At 34.6% G+C, this 23,400-nt stretch overlaps 1 protein-coding gene across 1 annotated transcript in view; it reads right to left on the bottom strand.

Annotated features, from left to right (window-relative positions):
* LRP1B (LDL receptor related protein 1B) overlaps positions 1 to 23,400 on the bottom strand; it is a 1,807,041-nt gene that overhangs the window by 566,997 nt on the left and 1,216,644 nt on the right. The window contains exons 28-31 of the mRNA XM_029933319.1: positions 20,690 to 20,821; positions 19,122 to 19,349; positions 5,966 to 6,140; positions 4,670 to 4,764 (exon numbers count right to left, since the gene is read on the bottom strand). Coding sequence (XP_029789179.1) covers positions 4,670 to 4,764; positions 5,966 to 6,140; positions 19,122 to 19,349; positions 20,690 to 20,821 — 630 coding nt within the window. The remainder of the gene's footprint in view (positions 1 to 4,669; positions 4,765 to 5,965; positions 6,141 to 19,121; positions 19,350 to 20,689; positions 20,822 to 23,400) is intronic.

Genomic DNA, 23,400 nt, shown 5'->3' with positions numbered 1-23,400 from the left:
TTTGAGGAACCTCCACACTGTTTTCCAGAGCGGCTGCACCAGTTTACATTGCCACCAACAGTGTAAGAGGGTGCCCATCTCTCCACACCCTCTCCAACAACTGTAGTCTCTTGCTTTGTTCATTTTAGCCACTCTGACTGGCGTGACACAAAGTTTTAAGTTCATACATGAGAATACCCAAAACACAGCTTATTTTTAATATTTACTGTCTTTATCTAAGTAACTCTTGTCCAGTAAGTTATTAGTTGAAGATAATATTACTGCAAATTTCAGGAACTTCCAGGAGAGCCCATCAACTCTTCAGCAAAAAAGGAACAAATGATACTATACATCAAGACTCTAACCCACTTTCCCTCAAAGTCTTCTTTTGTATCTATCAATCCCAAATTATATAATGATCTTTACTCAATGATCCTAATCAAGCTTCCCATTTGACACCTGTCTTAAACCAGACTTCAAAATCTTATTACTATTTCAGTGTTGCTTTTCCCTTTCTCAGACACTGCTGAGACACTGAAAACTGAATGTTCTCCCTCTGTGTGTGAGGTAAGCAAGTCAGCTTGGTCTACACAACAGGTTGTTCTAGTGATATTTTGAAGAGTGAGCGTTTAACATAGAAGAGAGAAAAAATAATAAACACTCATATATTCACTACCCAGAATTGGACATTGGTTTTTTTTCTTTAAGTTTATTTATTTATTTTGAGGGACAGAGAGAAAGGAAGGGAGAGAGAGAATCCCAAGTAGGCTCTTTACCATTAGCACAGAGCCTGAGGTAGGCTGAACTCACAAACCATGAGATCATGACCTGAGCCAAAACCAAGAATCAGATGCTCAACTAATTGAGCCACCCAGGTGCCCCCAGAACTGGAAATTAACATTTTACTGTATTTAGTTTGAATATTTGTATGACATATAAAATGACTTTATTAATAAAGTATATTTTGATAAAGATGAAAGTTCCTTTTGAATGTCATTATTGTTCCTTCCTAAAGAGAACCGCTATTATAAAATTGGTATGCATTATCTCCAGTTTATATTTTTCCATAGTTTTATAAGAGTATTCATCTAGGGGCAATATCTATTAATGTTGTATGTTTCATTTTGAACTTATATGGATGATTTCACACCATAACTACCATTCTGCTAATTACTTCTCTCATTCAATGCTTCTGAGATCTATTTCATCTTTTTGTATATATATATGCATAAACATATCTGCACTTATATATAATATTTCAGCACATAAACATGCTGCATTTATTCATTCCACTTTTGATGAAGATTTACAGCCTTTCCAAATTATTTATTATTATAAACAACGCTGCATTGAATATCTTTGTATGTGTTTCTTTGGGCATATATTCTTTAGGGTATATTAACTGTGGTGTTTTTGGAACATAAGATATTGCATATGAGCCTTTAACTCTAAAAATAGCTCAAAGAGGTACACTGTTACCTCTATCTTACAGATAATAAAACTGAGTCTTCGAAAAGGAAAGAAGCATGTTTAAAGTCACAGAGTTAATAAGTATCAAAGCAGAGACTCAAATCCATATTTGTTTTGTTCCTAAAACAACTTTTGTTTCCACAACTGTATTGTTCCTTAAGCAGCAAAAGGCATGTTTTATGTGAATGTGAAAATTACAAGTTGTCCTTAATTTCAAAGTTCCTTCAATTCATTCTTCCTTTTGTACCTTGCACCTTGCACAATTTAATTCACTTAATTTGAAGTGGCAGTTAAAGATGGCAAACGTTAGCAGGTGGTTAATGATCTACTAACATAGAAATATTGCTCATTGTAGGGAATTGAGGGAGATTAGAGGCAGGAGAGAACTTTACCTGCTCACTTTTTTCTTCTGTACATCAAAAAAAAAAAAGTATCTGTGGGCAGAAGTGTAGTAGAATATATTTGGCTGAGTATTTGCCATTGAACATTCAGATTTGGGAAACATAAAATGAGGAAATGGTTTGTTACATTTACGTATGGACAACACAGTTTCTCATTAAGCATGGCAGAGTCATGGTTAACATGATAGTTCACTAAAACATAAAATTTCAGAAGGAACCTGTAAGTAACCCTTATTTGTAAACAAGATCAAGAAGTACAAGAGGAAGGGGCACGAGGGTATCTCAGTCTGTTAAGCAGCTGACCCTTGATTTTGGTTCAGGTCATGATCTCCGGGGTTCATGAGTTTGAGCCCCACATCAGACTCTGTGCTGAGTGTGGAGCCTGCTTGGATTCTCTCTTTCTCCCTCTCTCTCTGCCCCTCCCTTCCTCTCTCTCCCTCTCTGTCTCAAAATAAATAAATAAAGTTAAAAAATAAATAAAAAATATATTTAAAGAACTACAAGAGGAAGATGAGTGCCCAAAAGCCTTTTTGTCCCAGGGACTATTTTGGAAAGATCTGAGAGTAGAATCCAGCTACTTCAACTTGTTTGCCTCCTAACATTAGCAGTAAAACAATATAGAGTTAAATCCTCACATTTCCATAAAAAAATTGTTAATCTCAGATGCCCATGTGGTACATATATTCCTCTTCAAGATTTCAATGGATTCTATTGTATATTTATTCTTCACTGAGCTCATTTATACTCTCAATATTGCAATCAAATAATTCAGATTCTAGACTATTGGATCCAATATACCTTGTACTATCACTCCTGATAGGTCAGATGTTCTCTTAATAAATTTTCCTCATTCAGTCCTCATGGGAACTTGATAAAATTGACATTTTGTCTTGATTTTACAGATGAGGAAAGCAAGTACCACCAAGCTAACAGTAATTTGCTGAAGGTCACTGAGTGAAATTTACTTAATAGAATCTAAAATGATTTAGGTTCTTGTGCCCCTTAAGGAAAAGGCCAGTATCAAATTTTTATCAATAGTCCTGGTACAAAATCCAATACTCAATAAAAATCTGCTTTTGGAATGACTGACTTGCAAGCCATGCTCATTAATGCTGGTATAAGGCATCATTTGCAATGAGGTTCAGAGTTATTTTCATCAAAATGGTGTATCTGGCACAAGTTAAAATTATAATTTTGAATTTATTTTAAGGTGATTTTCAAATATAACAATAACTGACATGAAGTAGACATCTAATATTTGTTATTGAATATTGAACCTGCATCAATTTAGTGTTAAAAATATCACTTGAGGCACAGCATCTGAGGGGCCAACTATAAAGCGTTAACAGTGATAGTATTGTTCTTTATAACCTTTCTTCATGTGAGCTGGGAGAGTTTTGTTTTTTAAATTTATTTTGAGTAAGGGAACGGATATTTAGCATTAAAGAAGATAAGCTTTTCCCATTATAGAAACAATCATATAAATTAACATTTTGGTGTAACTTGTGGCTACCACATTACAATGTAAGGATTTTATTTGCTCATACTATTTTCATCATACTCACTTTTCCATATTAAATATTCTGAACCATTCTAGATAAGCACCAACTGAATTGCTTGAGTCCAAATTAAGTCTTTTGTATGGGTCCTAATCTTGTAGAGGCCCTTGTTTCTTTTGTCCTATCATTTTCCACACAGAAGTATTAGCATTTCAATTTGCTTTTAATTTCTAACACTAACTTGAATTTCAATTGTGTATCAAATCTTAGAACAGCCAGTCCAAAGAGAAGAGTTGTTAATATTATCATTTTCTATCAGAGCTCATTCTATAGACTATATGAAAAGAATTATTTATTGGAAATCTTGGCAACACTGCACCTTTACTGAATCACCAGTAGTAAAAATGAGCTCCTTCAAATAAGGATAGTACCACATTTCTAAAACTAAGAAAAAAAACGCTGAAAAGCTTCATAGTGAATTGATCTCTGCCCCTGCCCCCCCCCGAATTAACAATATGCTATGTTCAATTCAAGGCAAAATTATGATTTTCTTTTGTATATTTCATGACTATCATTTAATATGATATAAAAATCCAGGTTCATTATTGGATTAATTGAGATGATACTTGAGATGATAAATAGGCAGTGTGATAAGCCTTGCTTCTTAAAATTTAGAGGAGATACAGGAAAATAGGAGGGAAGTATGATTAGGATTTGAAAAAACATATACATTATAATGTAAATGTATCTATGCATACATATGTAACATATTAACTTCTAAAAGAGTCTTCACAGTTAAAATTTTAAAAGATGCTTTATGGATAGGCATCAGAGCTTTCTTTCAGCATCATTAAATCTAATGATTTAAATGGTTAGCAAAGGTAGAATAATAAACCAAATAAATCTACTGCAGAGTGAATAAAAACTGCTGAAAACTAAATACTACATACTTAAATCATTATAACTACTAATGATAACACAACAGTGGTGATCAGGGGAAGCCTTAGTACCTTATGTTGCCATTGCAGCAATGTATCAGATATTCACCACTGAAAATATGAGATTTAGTAATGATATCAAGCATTAAGTGACTTCAGTACTTAAGATACTATAAAGTTCTCAGATCAAAAGAAGTTATCTTCTTATCTAGAAAAAAAAAAGTTTCCGCCTTAACCCACAAAGACCCAATGGATTTAAAGTGATTGATAAATTCTTGATTGAATATCTACTAGTAATCTGTAATATTTCCTTTCAGGCTCTAGATCAGTGGTATATTATATAAGTGCGAGTTTGTCATATTAAAAACTGCGGTGAACTTACCAACTGGTTCCTTTTGATTCTGAAAGAGAATCTTGCTATTACTGCCATCCATGTTTGCCATGTTAATTGTGTTTCCATCTGTCCAGTAGAGTTTCCTTAATTTAAGAGATATGAATTCAACATATTAGAAGTAGGCCTACTTGCTGACTAGAAACCTACACTGAAGAAGAAAGTTAATATCAAAGTAAATTCTTGACTCAGGATGAATTCAATGTTTAGGAAGGGCCCAATCTGGTGTGACACTTGCTGATACTACCACACGTTTGCCTCAGTAGAAATTACCGCTCTTGCTTTTTCCTGTCATTGAAGGACAATCATCTCACTTCCTTTTTTCTCCTACATTCACAACTGAAAATATTTATCTACAACTATAGTAAATCATCACTATTGAAAATAATTCATTAAGATGGAATCTTCTTGGTTTATATATACAATGGAGTATTACATGGCAATGAGAAAGAATGAAATCTGGCCTTTTGTAGCAAAGTGGATAGACCTCGAGGGTGTCATGCTAAGTGAAATAAGTCAGGCAGAGAAGGGCAGATACCATATGTTTGCACTCATAGGTCTAACAGGAGAACAGGAGAAACCTAATAGAGGACCAGGGAGAGGGGAAGAGGGAAAAAGAGTTGGGGAGAGAGAGAGATGCAAAACTTGAGAGACTATTGAATACTGAAAATGAACTGAGGGTTGAAGGGGGAGGGGGGAAAAGAGGTGGTGGTGATGGTGGAGGGCACTTGTGGGGAAGAGCACTGGGTGTTATATGGAAACCAATTTGACAATAAACTATTAAAAAAAAAATGGAATATTCTTGGTTTAGAGAAACCAAAGAAGAACACCCAGTCACTTCATCCATTCCCATGGAAAGCACTGGGGAGAAAGTATTCTAGCCCTACAGGAGCTCTCTCCATGGGTACATGATGATTAGCCAGAGGGTGGGAGAATATGATCTACTTAGCAGTGACTATAACATCAGCATGCAGTAAATATGTTACTAACAATTGGTGTTTGAAATGAAATCAGTGACTTTTCCCTTTACCTCCCTTTTTCTATTCTGAACTGTTTGTTACTCCTTAGAAACATAAATTAGTAAAATCTTACAATAACATATAAAAATCTGATTTTATGCAGAAAACAGAAATCTCTAAGCAGGGATCTCTTTTACAATTTTCATATTCACTTTTTATGACTGTATAGCTATTAATTCCTCTGAATTAAACAATGTTTTTATATAAAATCAGGGCAAACAATTGTGAAATTTTTGAAAAACTTTACAAAAAAATAATCATACTTTACCCCCTGACTGGGTGAGCTGCAAGACCCTGGGGCTTATCGATTCCGTGGATAATTGAGGTTTTCAAAGAGCCGTCTAGTCGTGCCGCATTAATCTGTGTTTCATCAAATTCAGAGCTAACCCAGTATAAATTACGTGAGACCCAATCCACTGCCAACCCTCTGATACTCTGAATATCTGTAAAACAGGAAAGAGAAAATTAAAAGTGAATGAAGTTTCTCATTCTTTTTGACTTTCCAAGTAACTTATTTTCTGTCTCAGGGAAAATTTAATTCACAATTTAATTTGTTAGCTAAAATTGTACAAGATTGTAATCTCATTCCCTTATCAGCCCTTCTTAAGGCATGAATAATCATTAATGTCTTACTGCTGAGCCATTTGAAAACCTGAAGCAACAATTAGCATTGGAATTACACTAACACTCAGTGATTCTCTAGTAAACACTTAGGAGCAGACACAAGCAGTCGTCTTATGGGCCAAGGTGACCAAAATTCAAATTAGAGTAACAGCTTCTCCAGTTGGTAGCACATATTTCTACTTAAGAGAAAGTACTTGTGGGCCGTCAATAAATGGGCTATTTTATGTTTGAAAGTGCCAATTTGTTCCTGAAATGAAATAAAACAATTTAACTTTCCTAAAAAAATCACCAGAGTTGAACATCTTTCAAAATAGATAATTAGCAGAAATTGACTGATATGAGCAAAGAAACAAAACCCTTTTAGTATTCCTCCAACGTGGATTCTACAGAAATTACTGAAATTTAATTAAGTTTCGATTCATCACAGCCAATATTAATATTGGGTTGTTATTCCTTAATTATTTAATTAGGCATCTTTAAAAAAGTGATGGAATTTAGGCTTCAATGCAATTGTACATTTGAAATAAAGAAACAAAATCAAGTCTTAAAAATGATGAATCCTGTAAAGCTTTTTAAGGTATTTACTAGAAAATCTTTTTAACATATTAACACATAAAGTAGGCCAGTTTAGTCCCCAATCTGCGGGACTTGAATTCTCTGGTTTTGTCTTGATCGTACACTTTTCTGTTATATTCAAGCATACTAAATCTCCAGAGCCCTTTAGACCAGTGTTACTCAAACTTGTTAAGAAACCTGGAGACTGTGAAGAGGAAGACTCTGATGCAGTAGGTCTGGGAAGGGGACTGACAAGTCACAAGTTCTAACTAGCTCCCAGGCACTGCTCCAGGCAGTGGTTCCAATCCCTGGGCTGCCAGAACCACAGAGCAGCTGTGGCTGAGCCCTCCACGTTGTTAAATCTTCCATTTGTACCATTGTTAAAAGATGCTACAATGCTAGATTTTTCAAGTGAAAGTGACATCAGACTTGTAAAAGTTGCCAATTATTTCAAAATTTAAAAGCAAAATAGGACGTGGAGACCTGGTGGCAGGTCTAGGTCTGTTGTACTGGTAGCGTTGGGCTGGTGGGTTCCACTGCCTGTCTATGTCTCCAATCTTGACAGAGCCTACTTTCTGCTCAAAATCCTCTTATTATTTCCAAGTAACTTTTAGTCACAGATAACTGAGAAGACAGCTTCCATGTTTTAATTCTCCTGTAATCAACAACTCTTCCTCGGCAAGTTACCTCTCATCATTAATTTACTGGTAAGTTGGTGAATCTCAAATGTGAACTTTATTTTTTTAATCCAACACTCGAAATTTCTTTTTATTTTTAGTTGTCCTCATCTGGATCCCTCTTCTTGAGAAAAAATACTACAACACCTCTGTAAGGCTAAACCTGCCATGTCTGATACTTGTTCATTTGGCTAATCCAGGATATTTTTTCCTTCTTTTCCTTCACCTTCTGGACTTAATTGGTTGCTGAGAGATAGTCTTGCTATAATGAGACTACATGCCTTGTGTTCTAGGTTGGATGCCCATTTTTGTCTTTAATCAAGTCACTTAAATTTCAGTCTCTATTCTTATCAGGAAAATGAGGCTAATTACAGATAATACATAGGATTGCTGTGAATATTATGTTAGATGATGTGTATTTATGCAGCTTAACGCAGGGTTGAAGGATATTTTTCCAATCTAAGGATTTAATATTTTCTGCATTTTTATCCTGAATTGCTTGGTATTGGCAAAAATAACACAATATGTTTTTATTTCCTCTAAAATACATGTTATCCAAAGGTTTTTGTTTTTAGTTTTTGGCTGTTTCTGCTCCTCAAAATCCTTTTATTTATTTCTGGTTGACTCTTAAGCACATGGTCTAGAGAATGCATTGCACAGTCAAATGTAAGCTATTAACACTTACTTAGTCCTTGTCGATTCTATGGTTCATGCCATCTCAAATCTATTTCCATCTTTAATATTGCAATAGCATCCAGTCTTTTTCCTCATCCAACCAAATGATTTAGTTGCTGCCAGGTTATTTTTCTGACTGGAGAGCTCTGCATCATGACCTTTGCTTGTCCCAAAGATATTCAATAGCTTCCAACCACTCAGAAAGTGATGTCTAAATTCCTTAGCCTGGCTTTCTATATAATCTGAATAAAACTAACTTCCCAACTCTGTTTTTCCACTACTTTTCACCAATTACTTTATACTTCACTCATACTGATGTGTTTTCAGATTTCCAGACTTATACTGACCTTTTGAACCTATAGGGCATTACCTGGAATTCATACCTTATTACATTTCCTTTTACCTTAACCTCACACAAAAATAAGCAAGTAGAGAGGCAACATCACCTTTCAGCTGCAAAAAAACCTAATCAGTTTTCTTGTGTATCCCAGCCAGAAAGGTTGACTCTATCTTCCTAACAACAGAGCTGTATCTGGTCAGTCCCTTTGGACTTAATGTGATGGTTATTTGCTGACATATTACTACTCGCACATATATGTCTTGCAGGTAGATTTCTTGCTAATGTATCTTTATTGTTGCCCCTCCTCAAATGTAGACAACATTGCCTTCACCTTGTATTTAATGAATTGATTAACACTTCATGACATACATAATCTATAATTTTAAGGATATGTGACCTGATCTAGAAATATCAGAGAAGGTCCTCAAGTTCATTCTCAGGGCTACATGTCTAAATACATACTCAGCTAATATTAATTCTCATTCTTTATCCTTACGTTTTTTTCTACCCACCATATTAGAATTTCTGATTATCAACTTTAAGTCTAAAATAAAACTTTTGTCTTTTTTGACCATTACTAAACCCATGTCTGTTTTTTTTTTTTTTTCATTGAGCTGGTAAATTCACCATAAGGATAGAGAGGGATAGAAACTGCCATGTTTAATGAAAATCTTCCTTCCTTGATAATAATATTTAAATAATAAATTTTGACTCTTAACTCTTGTTTTCAAATAAGTCAAAGATCTCAGCAAATTCCTCAGAGGTTCAATTACATAAATTGACGGGTTAGATTTTTGAAAAGCCTTCATTTCAATAATATTCTCTGAAAAATGATAAATTATAACTTTTAAATGATTTATCAAGATCACATGACAGACAGGGAAATCTATAAGTGGTAACATAGCCTTCTACGTTAGCTAAAACCATAAAGGAAGGGAAATGGAAATACAGGGGCTGGTGCAGCTCTAGGGACAAAAAGTTGAACAATCACATCAAGTGATGATCTAGAGATTCACGGATTATTAGTTGCTTAGTGCAAGACAGATCAGTTCTTAAATGGACAAAGACTAAGAAAGCTAGACAAGAAAAATAACAGGTATATTAGACGGGTATATACCCTCAATGATACAGGTGAATAGGGGGGAAAATTCCCTGCTTGCTTAAAAAGAATAAGTTAGGGGAGCCTGGGTGGTTCAGTTGGTTGAGTGTCCAATGCTTGATTTCAGTTCAGGTCACGATCTCATGGTTTTTGGGCTCGGGCTCCATACAGGCTCTGTGCTAACAATCTGGGGCCTGCTTGGAATTCTCTGTCTCACCCTCTCTCTGCTCTTCCCTCTCTCTCTCTCTCTTTAAAGATTAAAAAAAAAAACCTTTTTTCTTAAAGGAGAATAATATAAAAATAAAAACAAAACTTATTTTCTCTGTTCTCTGGGTACAGAAAACAAAACTCGACAAAACCAAACTGAACCCAAACAAAAGAAACAAATAAACAAAACTCTAAGCATTAGTCTATATTGGGGAAAAAGATTACTAGTTTAGAAACAAGGTCTCCACTGGTTGGATAGGGGATAAATCAAATTTAAGTGATTTCCAGTTTATTGTGACTCCCTTTCCCTCCAGCAGAAGCAAATTCAAATACTCTATGGAAGAAAACATATTCCTCAATGCAGGCAGCCCTCACAATTGCCTAGAATGGGTACATCTCATAATAGAGAAGAACTGAAAAGTAAAACATGAAAAGAAATGAAACATAAGAGCAAGAGTTGAGAGAAAAATTAACAAAAAGTTTAAACCTCCAAAGTCTATGTTTTTACATTATTGTGCAAGATAAAGAAAAATGGGTAGAATATTTTAAGAAAAAACATGCTTTGAAATAATAAGTCAATAATTTATTTTAAAAATACTCTTGGAAGACATAAATGAGAACCAAAAAGTGACTTATAAACATTTTAAAAAATAATATTAACAAAGAAACAATTTATTAAGTAGATTAACCAGCAGGTTAGATACAATTCAGGCAGTAAATATAAGACAAATTAAAGGAGTTAGCCAATGTCAACACAGAGAAACAAGAAGATAAAATGAGTTGGAGGTTAGAATGAAGTCTAGCAAATCTAATCCACATTGCCAAAGCAGGAAATAGGCTAGGTTAGAAAAAATGGTCAGAGATAATAGTTGAGGTTTTCTTCCTTCCTGGGCTGATGAAAAGACATGATCCCATAGGAAGTACAACAAATTCTAGGTGCCTAAGTAAAAACAATGTCATGAAGACAAAGAAAAAAGGTTAAAAACATCTAAGGAGAAAAGACACACCTCCACAAAAAGAATGATAGTGAGATAAACATGGAGATTCCCAATAGCAACAAAGAAAGCAAAAGTTGGTGAAGTAATATCTGTCAGCAAAGGGTTGAGAGAAAATAACTTGAAAACTGTACTCAACAAAATTATCTTTACATCTACATCTCAACTGTAACAAAAATATTTTTATGTAAAAAATGGGCAAAAGAATGGAGTAGTAATTTGTCCAAGGAAGATGTATAAACGGCCAAGGAGAATGAAAGGATGTTCAACATCACTAATCATAAGGGAAATTCAAATCCAAATCACAGTTGGAGACCACCTCACACCCATTGGGATGGCTACTATAAAAACAACAATAACAACAACACCCGTGTGTTCATAAGGATGTGGGAAAATCAGAACCTTTCTATATGATGTTGGTAGGAATGTAAAATGGTGTAGCCTCTGTGGGGAACTTTGGAAGTTTCTCAAAAAATTAAAAATAGAATTACCATATAATCCAACAATTCCACTTCTAAGTTTATATGCCCTAAAATTGAAACCAGGGCCTTGAAGACACACTTATGTTCATAGCAGAAGTATTGACAGTGGCCAAAAGGTTCAAACAACCCAAATGTGCACTGATGGATGAATTTACAAAAACTGTGATACATATATACAATAGGATATTATTCAGTCTTAAAACAAATTCTGTGTGATTCCACTTTTAAGAGGCACCTAGAGTAGTTTAATTCATAGATAAATGAAGTAGAATGATGGAAACTTGGTAGTAAAATTACCTGGTGCTGGGAAGAGGGGGTATCTGAAGTTGTTGTTTAATGGCTATAAAGTTTCAGTTTTACAGGATGAAAAGAGTTTTGGTGATTGGTTCACAATGTGAATGTACTTAAAACTACTGAATTGTATACTTAAAAAGGGTCAAGATGATGAATTTTATGTGTATTTTACCATGATTAAAAAAACTATCTTTCAAAAACAAAAGCTAAAATTTTTTTTTACATGTATTTATTTTTGAGAGACAGAGTGAGACAGAGTGTAAGTGAGGGAGGGGCAGCAAGAGAGAGACACAGAATTTGAAACAGGATCCAGGCTCTGAGCAAGAGTTCAGCATGAAGCCAGACACAGGGCTTGAACCCACAAACCATGAGATGAAGACCTGAGCTGAAGTCAGACACTCAGCTAACTGAGTCCCCCAGGCACTCTAACAAAAGCTAAATAAGTATACTTTCAGATAACATACCAGATTGTTACTAAAGGAACATTAAAGTACATAATTTGGAGAAAAGAAAAATGATCAAAATAAAAAGGCCTTAGATGAAAGAGGAATGGAGTAACCACATAAACCGAGATGTAGATAAATCTAAATGAAACAAACAAACAAACAAACAAACAGCACAATGGTTGTCAACCCTCTGCTTATGAAATTTATCCTCCCTGACTCCCTCTGTTCCCCCCTCCCTCCCTTCCTTCCTTCCTTGCAGTGGACCTACTGACACCAGCATCTTGAAGGTGGGAATAAAGGCTTTTATCCAAAATTAGATATACCTTCAAAGAAGGAAGGAATTCCAATCTTCATAACTTCCTGAGAACAGATATGGTAATATCCAGTCAAAACTCATTTGAAGTGGGCTTATTTTTGAGAAACTATCTCAAGGGAACGTTGTAACTATTAAATATTCTATTTGTTACAACTATGAGAAACTATGTATACACAAATACATGTATTACTACATATAATACATGGTAAGCAAATTAAGAAATAGCCTAAGAAATAGAATATTACAAATATATTAGGAGCCTTCTATATTTACCCTCACTAATTTATGCTTCTTCAACTCTGAATAATTTAATGTTTATCATTGTCTTTTTTTTTGTCCAGTTTTAACACACATGTATGTATCCCAAACCTGTGTTTTTTTTCCCTAGAGAATACAGAGAGACTATTTCTTAATCTCCTAACCCTGTAATTATTTGTATTTTAGAGGAATAATTGTCAATTTGAGGGAAATGTTTAAAGCAAAGTTGTCTTTTATTTTCATCTGGATCAATGTCTCCAATATCTTTCCAATTATGTGGTTAACTTGACCTCTCTCCTAGTCATCAGGTTCAATTACTTCTATATCTACCATACCTTTGGTGTCTGTCACCTTCTTATACCTCTCATTGTTCTAGTCTAATTTTTACTCTAGATTTAGAACTTTCTTTAAAAAAATTAATGTTTATTTTTTACTGAAACAGAAACAGAGCATGAGTGAGGGAGGAATAGAGAGAGAGAGGGAGACACAGAATCTGAAGCAGGCTCCAGGCTCTGAGCTGTCAGCACAGAGCCTGACGTGGGGCTTGAACTCAGGGACTGTAAGATCATCACGAAGTTGGCCACTTAACTGACTGAGCCACCCAGGCACCCGAACATTTCTTAACTTTCTAGCTGTAATCTTTTTTTAAGTTTATTTGTTTAGTGTGTGTGTGTGAAACAGAGAGAGCGAGAGAGAGCGAGAGCGAGAGAGAAACAGAGAAAGAGAAAGAGAGGGAGAGAGAAAGAATCTTAAGTAGGCTCTGTGCTTTAGCGTGGAGTAGGATGTGGGGCTCAATCCTATGAACCATCAGATCATGACCTGAGCCAAGATCAAGAGTCTGATGCTTAACTGACTGAACTACCCAAGTGCCCCTTTAGCTGTATTCTTATCTATAATTTCTCATTGTTCAGTATTTCAGATTTCCACCTAAATTATCTTCAAAAGGGTTTGAATCACCTATAAATATCTGTAAAACTTTTCAGTGATTTCCCATTGCCTTTAGGAAAAAAAAAAAAACCCAAACCAAAAAACAAAACAGATCCTTATCCTGACACAAGACCCTCTCTGATGTGCTGTCACAATAGCCTTATAATTTAGTCTTCTGGAAGGTCTATTCTTCTGGAAGCTTCTGGAACCTCACTACTTGTGCCTTTCTACATATAAAGTGTCCAGAGCTTTGTGCCTCCTGATACCTCAATCTGGATTGATCCCTGATACCTCAATCTGGATTGATCATGCTACCAGTTTTCCCCCAAGACCCTTCCTAAGTGTTCACTTAGGTAATTCCATGTAATAACTTAGTACTCCTTGTGCCACTTTCCTAAGTAGCTTATATCCATATTAAACTTCATATTTCATTTAGCCATATAGTTTATTTAGTTGTTTATATCTCATTCTTTTACCAGGTATAAAAGCTCCCTGAGGTTATGGACTGTCTTAACTAAATAAATCCATCTTTCTACCCATCTAATGTTCCACATATAGTATTCATACATATATAAAGTCTATGGGAAAAAACAAAAGAAAATTCTATGCTTCTAACTAAAAGGTAAAGAATAAAGATAGGAAGTATGAGTCAATTAGCACACATTGCAATAGACATAGTTCTCAATGCAATGGCATAATTTATAGGCGTGGTTTTGCCTTTATTTCTTTTCTTCTCTCTCTGTCTCCCTCTCTCTCCCTCTCTCTTTAAATCACAGATGTTGACATTCTTCCACTGAAAAGTTTTCCTGGGTGAAAATGTAAATTAAAACCCCACTCAGAAAGAGGCAAAAACAACAGATGTTCCCCATCCACTTTCTACTTAAATTCAAGGCCTGGTTCCAAAATCTAGATCTCACTGTTATTACTGACCTGTTTTCATTTCTTTCAATCTCTCTGGACCAATTTTCATAATAGTTTTTTTTAACATTTTTATTACCATATTAAATATGGTGTCTTGCAAAATGGAATGAATGAATCTTTAGTACTGACTGACAAAATAATTGTTGGCAGAAGTGGATAACAATTTCAAATAATAATGGAAATCTACTCTCAAATAGGTCCAATTAGATTCAAAGCATCATTGAGAATTAAATTTTATATAATAGCAATGTGATCAAAAGGCCTACATTTAAACTGGTTTATATTTTTGTATTTAAAAAAGCATATGATTATATGATAATTTCCTACCATAGAGAGAGTGTTCTTTATAAACAGATACACTTCTAACTCATATTAATCTTCCTTTTGTTCATTTTAGCATCTGCTTAACTGAACTTAACCGTCCAGTTCATTCAGATGGTAGATGACTCTAGAACTAAAAACTATTTTGCTGAATCAATTTCATTTGCTTAAAGTTGAGTCCTTAATTTTCCAAAGATGAACAATTTCTACTTTACCTTAGAATAATCAGGCACACTAGGAGATTTTCCTAATAAAAAACGAAATTTTATTGACAGCAGCTTGGAATCTCATAAAACTGTCAACATATGTCTAAAAGCAGAAAACCCAGTAAAACTGTTGGTACTGGGATGGAATGACCCCCATACTTCATCCTTAGATGGACTCTGCAGAGTATGCTGAGTGTATATTCAGTGAACGTTGGAAAGAAATGTTTGTACAAACCATACGGTTGCAATAAAGTTTCTGTTCTCTACTTGCTGAAGTTCCTGATTTGTAAAATAAAGGGACCTCAATTAAATACCTCCTCATTTCTAGAAGCAGAAAATAATATTTACCTCAAAGCACTGACCTCAAAGCACTGTATGGGGAATAAATGATAGGTAAATGAGGAAGAGATACAAATGTGAAACTCAACTGTCTTACTCCCAGTTTGTATAAAGAACTTTAAGGTATATTAACTTCTTTTTTTTTTCTTCTTCTTATATTAATTGCAAGTGAATTTCTTGTTATGTGATTTAGAGGTTGGGGAGGGACAATCTTTTATCTAGTAAGGTATAATAATCCTGGGCAGCATTCCATGTATGAGGGACATGGTTTTAAATTTTTGAAAAGTCTACTTTGCCCAAGCAAACTACAGAGATGGAAGCCTGATTCTTTCTTTCTTCCTTTTTTTCTTTCCTTTTCTTCTTTTAGGGAGAGAGAGTGCATGCAAGCAGGGGAAAGGAGCAAAGGGATACAGAGAGAATCTCAAGCACACTCCACACTCAGCGTGGAGCCCCCCCCCAAAATAAATAAATAAATAAATAAATAAATAAATCCTGGGCAGTAAGTATATAAATGCTCCGAAGAGGCAACAGAGCGTAAAAGGACAATGCCCTGCCCCTTGGGATGAAGTCCCAAATTCTCTAATTATAGGCTAATGAGGAGGACGGGAGCTGTGATCACAAAGTCCTGAGTGTGAATGTGTTCCCACTGTTTCCTCACTTTGTTTCTGAGACAACGTTTTAGCTTCTAGGACCTTAAGCTTTCTCCTCTGCAATACAAAAGTAATTCTTAATTACAGGTTTGGAAACACTATATGAGATAATGGTGCTTCCCACATTAATGACAGCTAGTATTATTCATCATATCAGAAAAATAAACCTGAGAGTATAAATAATTGAAAAATATTTGGACCAAGCAGTGACTCAAGTATAAGAATTAATTACCACCAGAGAGTCAGGCCACAGACCACTAGCAAGAACATTTGCCATAAATTGTTAGTTATTTTTTTCTTAGAATAAAATTACTTTTGGTTTTTGTGAAAAGGGCAAATATACATATGGTAATAAATATTTGTTAATTTATACTATGAATGTGCCTAGAGTCATGTGTTAGTATTTATACTTATAATGAAGTACACCTTGTATAAGTCACTATAACAAATAGCTCATGTAGGTAGTACATAAATTAAGAACAGCTTAGTACTTCAGGATGTGGAGAATGACAAGGCAGGCAAACTATTTCTAGACCTCTTCAAGAAGGCTTGACCAGAGAGCCTCAGTGTTTTTTCTGAGAAAATGGTCTGTATGGGGCAATGGACAAATGCAGTGCCTGATTTTTGAAGCAGGTTTCACACTAGGCTTAGGCTCAGGAAGATAAGAAAACAAAGCATCTCCCAAGAAAATGTCTAGTAGAGGAAAGAGAGCAAAGTCAGAAAATACAGAGGCCAACATGTAAGAAGTAAGAGAAAGGTCAGTCATTCTCAGGGAATCTAACAGATGAAAGGATAAAATAAAGTACAATTACTGGCAGGATTTGAGACACTTTGATGAGTTCACAAACTGAACTGTCAAAAGTTCATCTTGAGCTTTCTAATAATGGAAAGATAAATCAGTCCTTAACAAGGTTTCACTCTGGAAGAAAGGAAAACGCAACATCATTCAACTTGTAGGGTAGCCAGAAATGAAGGACTTATCCTTGACAATGCCTATTCCTCAACCTTCATATCCAATTAATTAAGTCCCTTTATATTTTCACTCTTTGATATTTCTATAATTCTCCCATGTTTCTTGATCTCTATCGTCTCCTTTCTAGTCCAGGTTTCTATCACTTCTTACTAAAACCACGATAGCAGCCAATGAACTAGTTTCCCAGAATCCATGGCCCACCTATCCCCTACCTTAGACCTCTTCAATTCTCTACTAAATTTAAAAGCTAGAATGATCTTTCCAAAGGCAAACCTAACTATATAGCTGTGCCCTTCTTAAAGCACTTCCTTGGTTCTAATTACTTTCAGTACTAACATAAAAATCAACAACTTATAAAGGCTGGAGTGATTTGGTTTCTATTTATTTCTTTAGCTTCATCAGCTTGTATATAGCGTGTCCCTCTTGTTCTATGCTCCATACTATTATTCAGTCAATACTGATCCTTCTTCAATTTCTTATCATATGTAAAGTATTCCAATATTTGTTAAAATAACTGAATAAAGATTATCACTCCTAATGAATATATGTATTAATTGTTAGAAAATATCACTGTTCAATTTTTGGTTAATAATTATAAACAGAGTTTCCTAAATGAAAGTAAGTCTTTGAGATTTTTCTCAAAGACAAATTCCAAATTACAACTAGCTACCAATCTATAATAGAGACTGAAAATTGTCCCCATGTTTTTCTGAGGTATCAGATCTTTTATTCCATACAGTTCACAAAGCCTTTTGGTAAGGATTTCACATTCATGATAAAGTGCTTAACAATTTTCTGTTACACTCTGATAAATTTCTTATGAAAAGGTCACCTGACTGTCAGCCTGGAGAAGCACCTAATGTCCTTTAACTGATCTTTCAAGGTGTTTAATGACCATTATCTAGTCTAACAATAATTATTCAATCATCTCTTCCCACTACCTCTATAAAAAAAAAATCCTGTACAAAGAAGAAATCTTTGCATTAGCCTTTTTAGAAAGGTTCTTCTCTTATGGCAAGTTTGAAATAAATATTTGAATAAGCTTATAACCAATTCATCTAAGTTGCTTTAACAGTACTAAACTTAGATGAGTAAAGAGCTAGCATAAGTAAAAGAGCACTTTAGTGGTCAAATACTCTCAAATCTACTAGTGATACTCAAGCAGCTTTGTAAATATGATATGTGGAAAACTCTTGAAAACCTGTGAATTTAAAACCTGTACTTCTTATTGCTTTCATTAAGAGATTGCTCATTGCCCAAATAAGGTCTGGTTTCAAATTTTTAGTATGTTTCAAAACATGAGAGTTTGATATATCTATATGGATTACTGATCACCCTTTCTTCTATCCTCTTCCAGATCACTCTGTCATGCTTATGGAGCAGGAAATTGAACAGAAACTGTCTTGTTTGGTTTTGCAGTCATGGTAAAGGGAAGATACTCAATTAAGATACACTAAAATAATAAACAACAACAACAGATCAAGAAATCACACTATACCAAAATTCAAAAAAAGATGATAATTCAGTGTTAAATATCTAGAGTTCAACCCCTGCATTTACATGTATGTCTCACTTCACTTCAACTATGTTTTCTACTTTGGGGACAGTTACTTGGTTTTTCAATGCTAAGTTAACAACATTTACTAATAACCTATGATTCAACCTGCTATGTCAAGAGGTGACTACGAATAGTCTTATTTGTGTAGTCTAGTTCTGTAGAAATTTATGCAAAAGATGCTGATAATAAGCTTCAGAGAGGGAAATCCAGTCTTTTCCAATGTCTTACATTTCTCTGTGTGCACTAATTACAATTCCCCTATCAGCAAAAAGGAGTCTTCAAATATGTTTGTTTAGAAATCTGCAAATTTTAAGGAGGTCCCTTTTGAAATTTTCTTCTTCTCTTGAAACTAAATTTCTAGTTATGGAGTACTATGTGTAACGTAATTACAGCATTCTACAATTGTTAAGACATAGCATATTATTAAATCTCTGAATAATCAATTCCAACTTTCAATTAACCACATAGAATTGGATAATAGAAAAAAGAATACAAAAGAGACTTGTGATTATTACAAATTGAGTAACATTTTTTTAAAGTTGTACTCTGCAAAGCTCTTACCTCTTGAAATAACAGTTTCCAATCCAGTTCCATTAATAAAAGCCCGTTTAATGGTTTGTGTTTTAATATCTGTCCAGTATAAACGTTCTTCAGATGCATCAAAGTCTATCACAGTAACATCATCAATGTCAGGGACTGTAAAGGCCGTGATAAAGTTAAAATATGGATTATCAATATCCACTCCTCTGATTTCAGAATGCCTTGCATATAGGAGAAATTTTTTCATTTCTAGAAAAGAAATAGAAATAAGTTTTTCTTTTATAAGCTTGCCAAGTTTGAAGCAATCTAGAAAATCCAAAATATTACTTGTTGATGACTTAATGGAATTTTACCACCAGAAAATCATAATCAAAATTTGATGGGCAAAAATGATTTATCTATTATTTAAATCAAAATACTTAATAGAAACAGATGTAAACCAAGTTATATCCTTGTCATTATTTTTCTCTCTGACAAGAAATTCTCAGTGATTTGATCTTAGAATTTTAAATAATCGCTAAAACACATGAACTCTACAAATGTCAAACAACCATATTTGTTCTTTGTACACATTAGAACAATATTGGATTGCATTAAATGATTTTTGAAGGAATCTAAGAATATTTTTTCTATAGTATCTCTGAATAAAATGAAATTAAACATGGATCTAAAAGTCATTTTCATATTTCCCCTATCAAAAGTAGGGTTCAAATAATGTTAAAGCATGCTTTCTTACAAATTTTTGTAAATCTGTAGCAAATTACATTGTGAGTGATGTTGCATCATTTTACTTCCATAGGTGTTTTTCTCGAACTGAGTTTACAAAATAGGAAATTAAACAGAAGTAGAAGTCACAGATACTCTATTATTTCATTGCTCTCTTTGAGACTGTTGTTACTGAAATATGTTATGATTGCATAAAATTAACTAAATCAACATGTGCCTAAATTCCTAAGTAAAGATTTTGTGAGTAAATCCTTTTTTGTCCTTAAACGTAATTGCTCTGAAAATAAAAATTACTCAAAATTAAAATAAAACAAAACAGAAACACCCCACAGTTTGAATTCATTCATAAATTTCATCATTTTTTTCTAGTTTAAACGTACTATTTAAATATTTTTTAGAAATATTTTGAAGTTATATATTTTACCTCATTTTTCACCCCTTCAACTTGATAATCCCCTATAAAATGATGTGAAAGTAACTTTAGAAGAGCAGGAGGAGATTAAAGCTGTTGAGTACCTCTTTGTTACATAGGTTACCTACATCATCACTTTCTGAAAATGCACTTTTACTTACAAATCTCCCTGTTTTGTAGAGATAAATTCTGCTAACACACCAAATCAGAAAGTGGCAGGAAAAAAATGAATAAGGTAATAAATAGCAAAGTGCAGCATATCTCATATTTAAAGAATTTGTCAGTCTTCCCCAAAGTAGATGAATTATCAATAGAGTCTGGAAATAGCACTACATCAAATGTTTTTAAGGACATTAAAATCTCTTCTGGTTCACTATGAGGAAACTCTTAATGCTAATACAATTTGAGAGAATTCAATTTGAATTTTAGATGAGAAGTCCAAGAAATTTACCATAGCAGGTCTTCTTGTCTGAGGAAAGCTTCATCAAGTGGGGGCAGGCGCAAGCAGCACTCCTATTATGAGTGATCAGACACATGTGAGAGCAGGGGCCTTTGCCGTCATTAGCCGCACAGGGATTGGTAGCTGTAATTACACAGTGAAATATTAACAGTGAAAAAGAAAAAATAAGTATATTAAGGAACCTGTGATGTTGACAAGGGTAATTCACTTAATGATTCAAAGTGATATCATACCCATTACTGATTAATAACGTGGAGTGATTAATATGACAATAATAGACAATCATACAGGGCAATTATATTAATAAAAACATTTTTCCTCTTCAAAGGTAACAACTAAGTTAACTCCCTCAATTTTCTGCAAGTTAAATTGTATGAATCCTATTGACTTAGAAGCAAAGATTATTTTTTAAAGGATTTTGTCTGAGAAAAGAACAAAACAGGAATAATGATTCAATTTAATTTATAATAGACTCAAGTAAACCATAATCCAAGAATTGAGTGTGTCAATGGATGTTTTTATTTTCCTAACCTACCATATAGACCCACTTCTTGCCTTCTTGCCCACAGCACTCTTACTGTTTCTCTAGGAAACTGTTGTTATCTACATAGCCTATCTTCAAGCCATACTCATTTAATAAAATCAGAGGCCTAAGAAATGTTGATCTCCCTTCATTATTAAGAAATCTACTTCTTCTTCTTTTTTTTTTTTTTGTACTAACTGGTTAAAGTTTCTTCCACATATACATTAGCTGAACTTTATTGTATAAGTTATGATAATTTCAAATTTGGAATGGAATATTAAATTTTATAGTTCAATATCATTCTCTTGTTATTTTTGTGTTTCTTATTCTGTCATTATGCCTTAAGAGTAAGATTTTAAAGTCATTTGATCAATAACTCTTCTTTTAAATCTTATTTTTATAAACCATATCTAGTAGAATAAGGATACTAAATTAAAGGCAGAGTAGTGTTACAACTTCTGATCGCACCAGCCATATTTTTTCAAACTATTTTATCTTCCTAACAAGTGGACCTGTTTGTTCAGAGTAGTTAATGCCAGTCCTGTAGAGTATCAAAGCACGAAGAATAAAAATCGATGGGTTAAATTAAATTGTAGAGGATATGAGAAATTAACTGTACTTGATACTCAATGTGACTTTTGCCAATACTTAGCAGCTTCCCCACTAAGGTAATGAAAATAATCCATGTCTTTGAATTTGATTTAAAATAAATAAATAGGCCCCCTGGGTAGCCCAGTCAGTTAAGCATCTGACTCCTCATATGGGCTCAGGTCATGTTCTCACAGGTCATAAGTTTGAGCCCTGCATTGTCTCTGTGCTGGCAATGCAGAGTCTGCTTCAGATTTTCTCCGTGCCCCTCTCCTACTATCTCTCTTTCTGTCTGTCTCTCTCTCTCTCCAAATAAATAAATAAACTTTAAAAACAAATGAACAAATAAACAAAATAAATAAATGGAAATGAAAGCCACAGAAATATTTTCCTACGAAAATCAATTAAAAAGAGATTTTAAGATGGTGGCATAAAAGCATCCTAAAATCACCTCTTCCCATGAACACTACAAAGCTACAGCTCTACATAGAACTCCCTATGAAAAGGACCTTAAAGCTGGCCAAACAACACCTCCATAGCAAAGACTAAAAGGGGCAGATTGAGACAGGTAGGAGAGGTGGAGACATGGATTCAGAAGAAATCACACCTCAGGCACTGCAAATGACGGTCAGAAGGGATCTTATTTATAGAACTTGGCCCTGAAAAGTGAGAGGTTAGTGTCCCACCCCAGGCAACCCAACTCTTGGCAACTTCATTGAAGAGATAAGCCCCTAAAGCATCTGTCTTACTTCCATAGGCTTACTTCCAGGAAAATCATAGTGCTATAGGGAATGGAAGATCCTCTCTTAAATGGATGACACACAGACCAACTCATCCTAGAACCCAGAATAAAAGCAACAGTTTGAAGGAAGGAAGATGATATGTTAATCTTAAAACCTCTGTCAGAGAGGCAGGAATATGGCGAGATGCTCTCTGAAGATAGCGATTCTAGAAGGTGCCATTTTGCATTTTCCTTCTGTCTTATTACTGCTAGAACTAGCAGGTGCCATTGCAATCCCTCCCACCTCCTCACCACTCACTGCTAGTTCCAGTCAGATCTCCCTGACCCTGCATGCCAGAGCCAGAGCCTTCCCAGCTCTAGCTGACCAGCCAGGCACACCACCCCCATGCACTGTAGCCACTGCCTGTCCCACCATAGCTGGCAGGCACGCACAGCCCTCACAGGAGACACTGCTTGAACATCTGGTTTTTGTGGATAGTGGATTACATTTCTGGGCCTCATGGGTCTGAAACATTTGGAGAAACAGACATTGACAAGTTACCACCCACAGGACACTGCCTAAATAGTAGACTGAAACAGTCCCTTAGTACTTGTGTGAAAAAGGTCTATTCTCTTGTTCTGTAACATTAGCCTGAGCATATCCAGAAGTCAGAGTCAGAGGTACCCCTGGGAACCTAAATAGAGAAACACTCTTTTCCTCCACATATCTTACTGATATCTCCCAGAAAAGAGATTATGTATATGCCTAAAACAATAATTTTTACAACTGTTACCCTAGTCCTCCAGTTTTGAAATTCAGCATGGTTTATGACTGTGAACCCATAAGACTACATTTACACACCTTAAAAG

The sequence above is a fragment of the Suricata suricatta genome, chromosome 3 (genome assembly GCF_006229205.1).
Source record: "Suricata suricatta isolate VVHF042 chromosome 3, meerkat_22Aug2017_6uvM2_HiC, whole genome shotgun sequence".
NCBI lineage: Eukaryota > Metazoa > Chordata > Mammalia > Carnivora > Herpestidae > Suricata > Suricata suricatta.
Note: the sequence above shows the minus strand (reverse complement) of the source record. Positions and strands in the feature narration are given on the sequence as shown.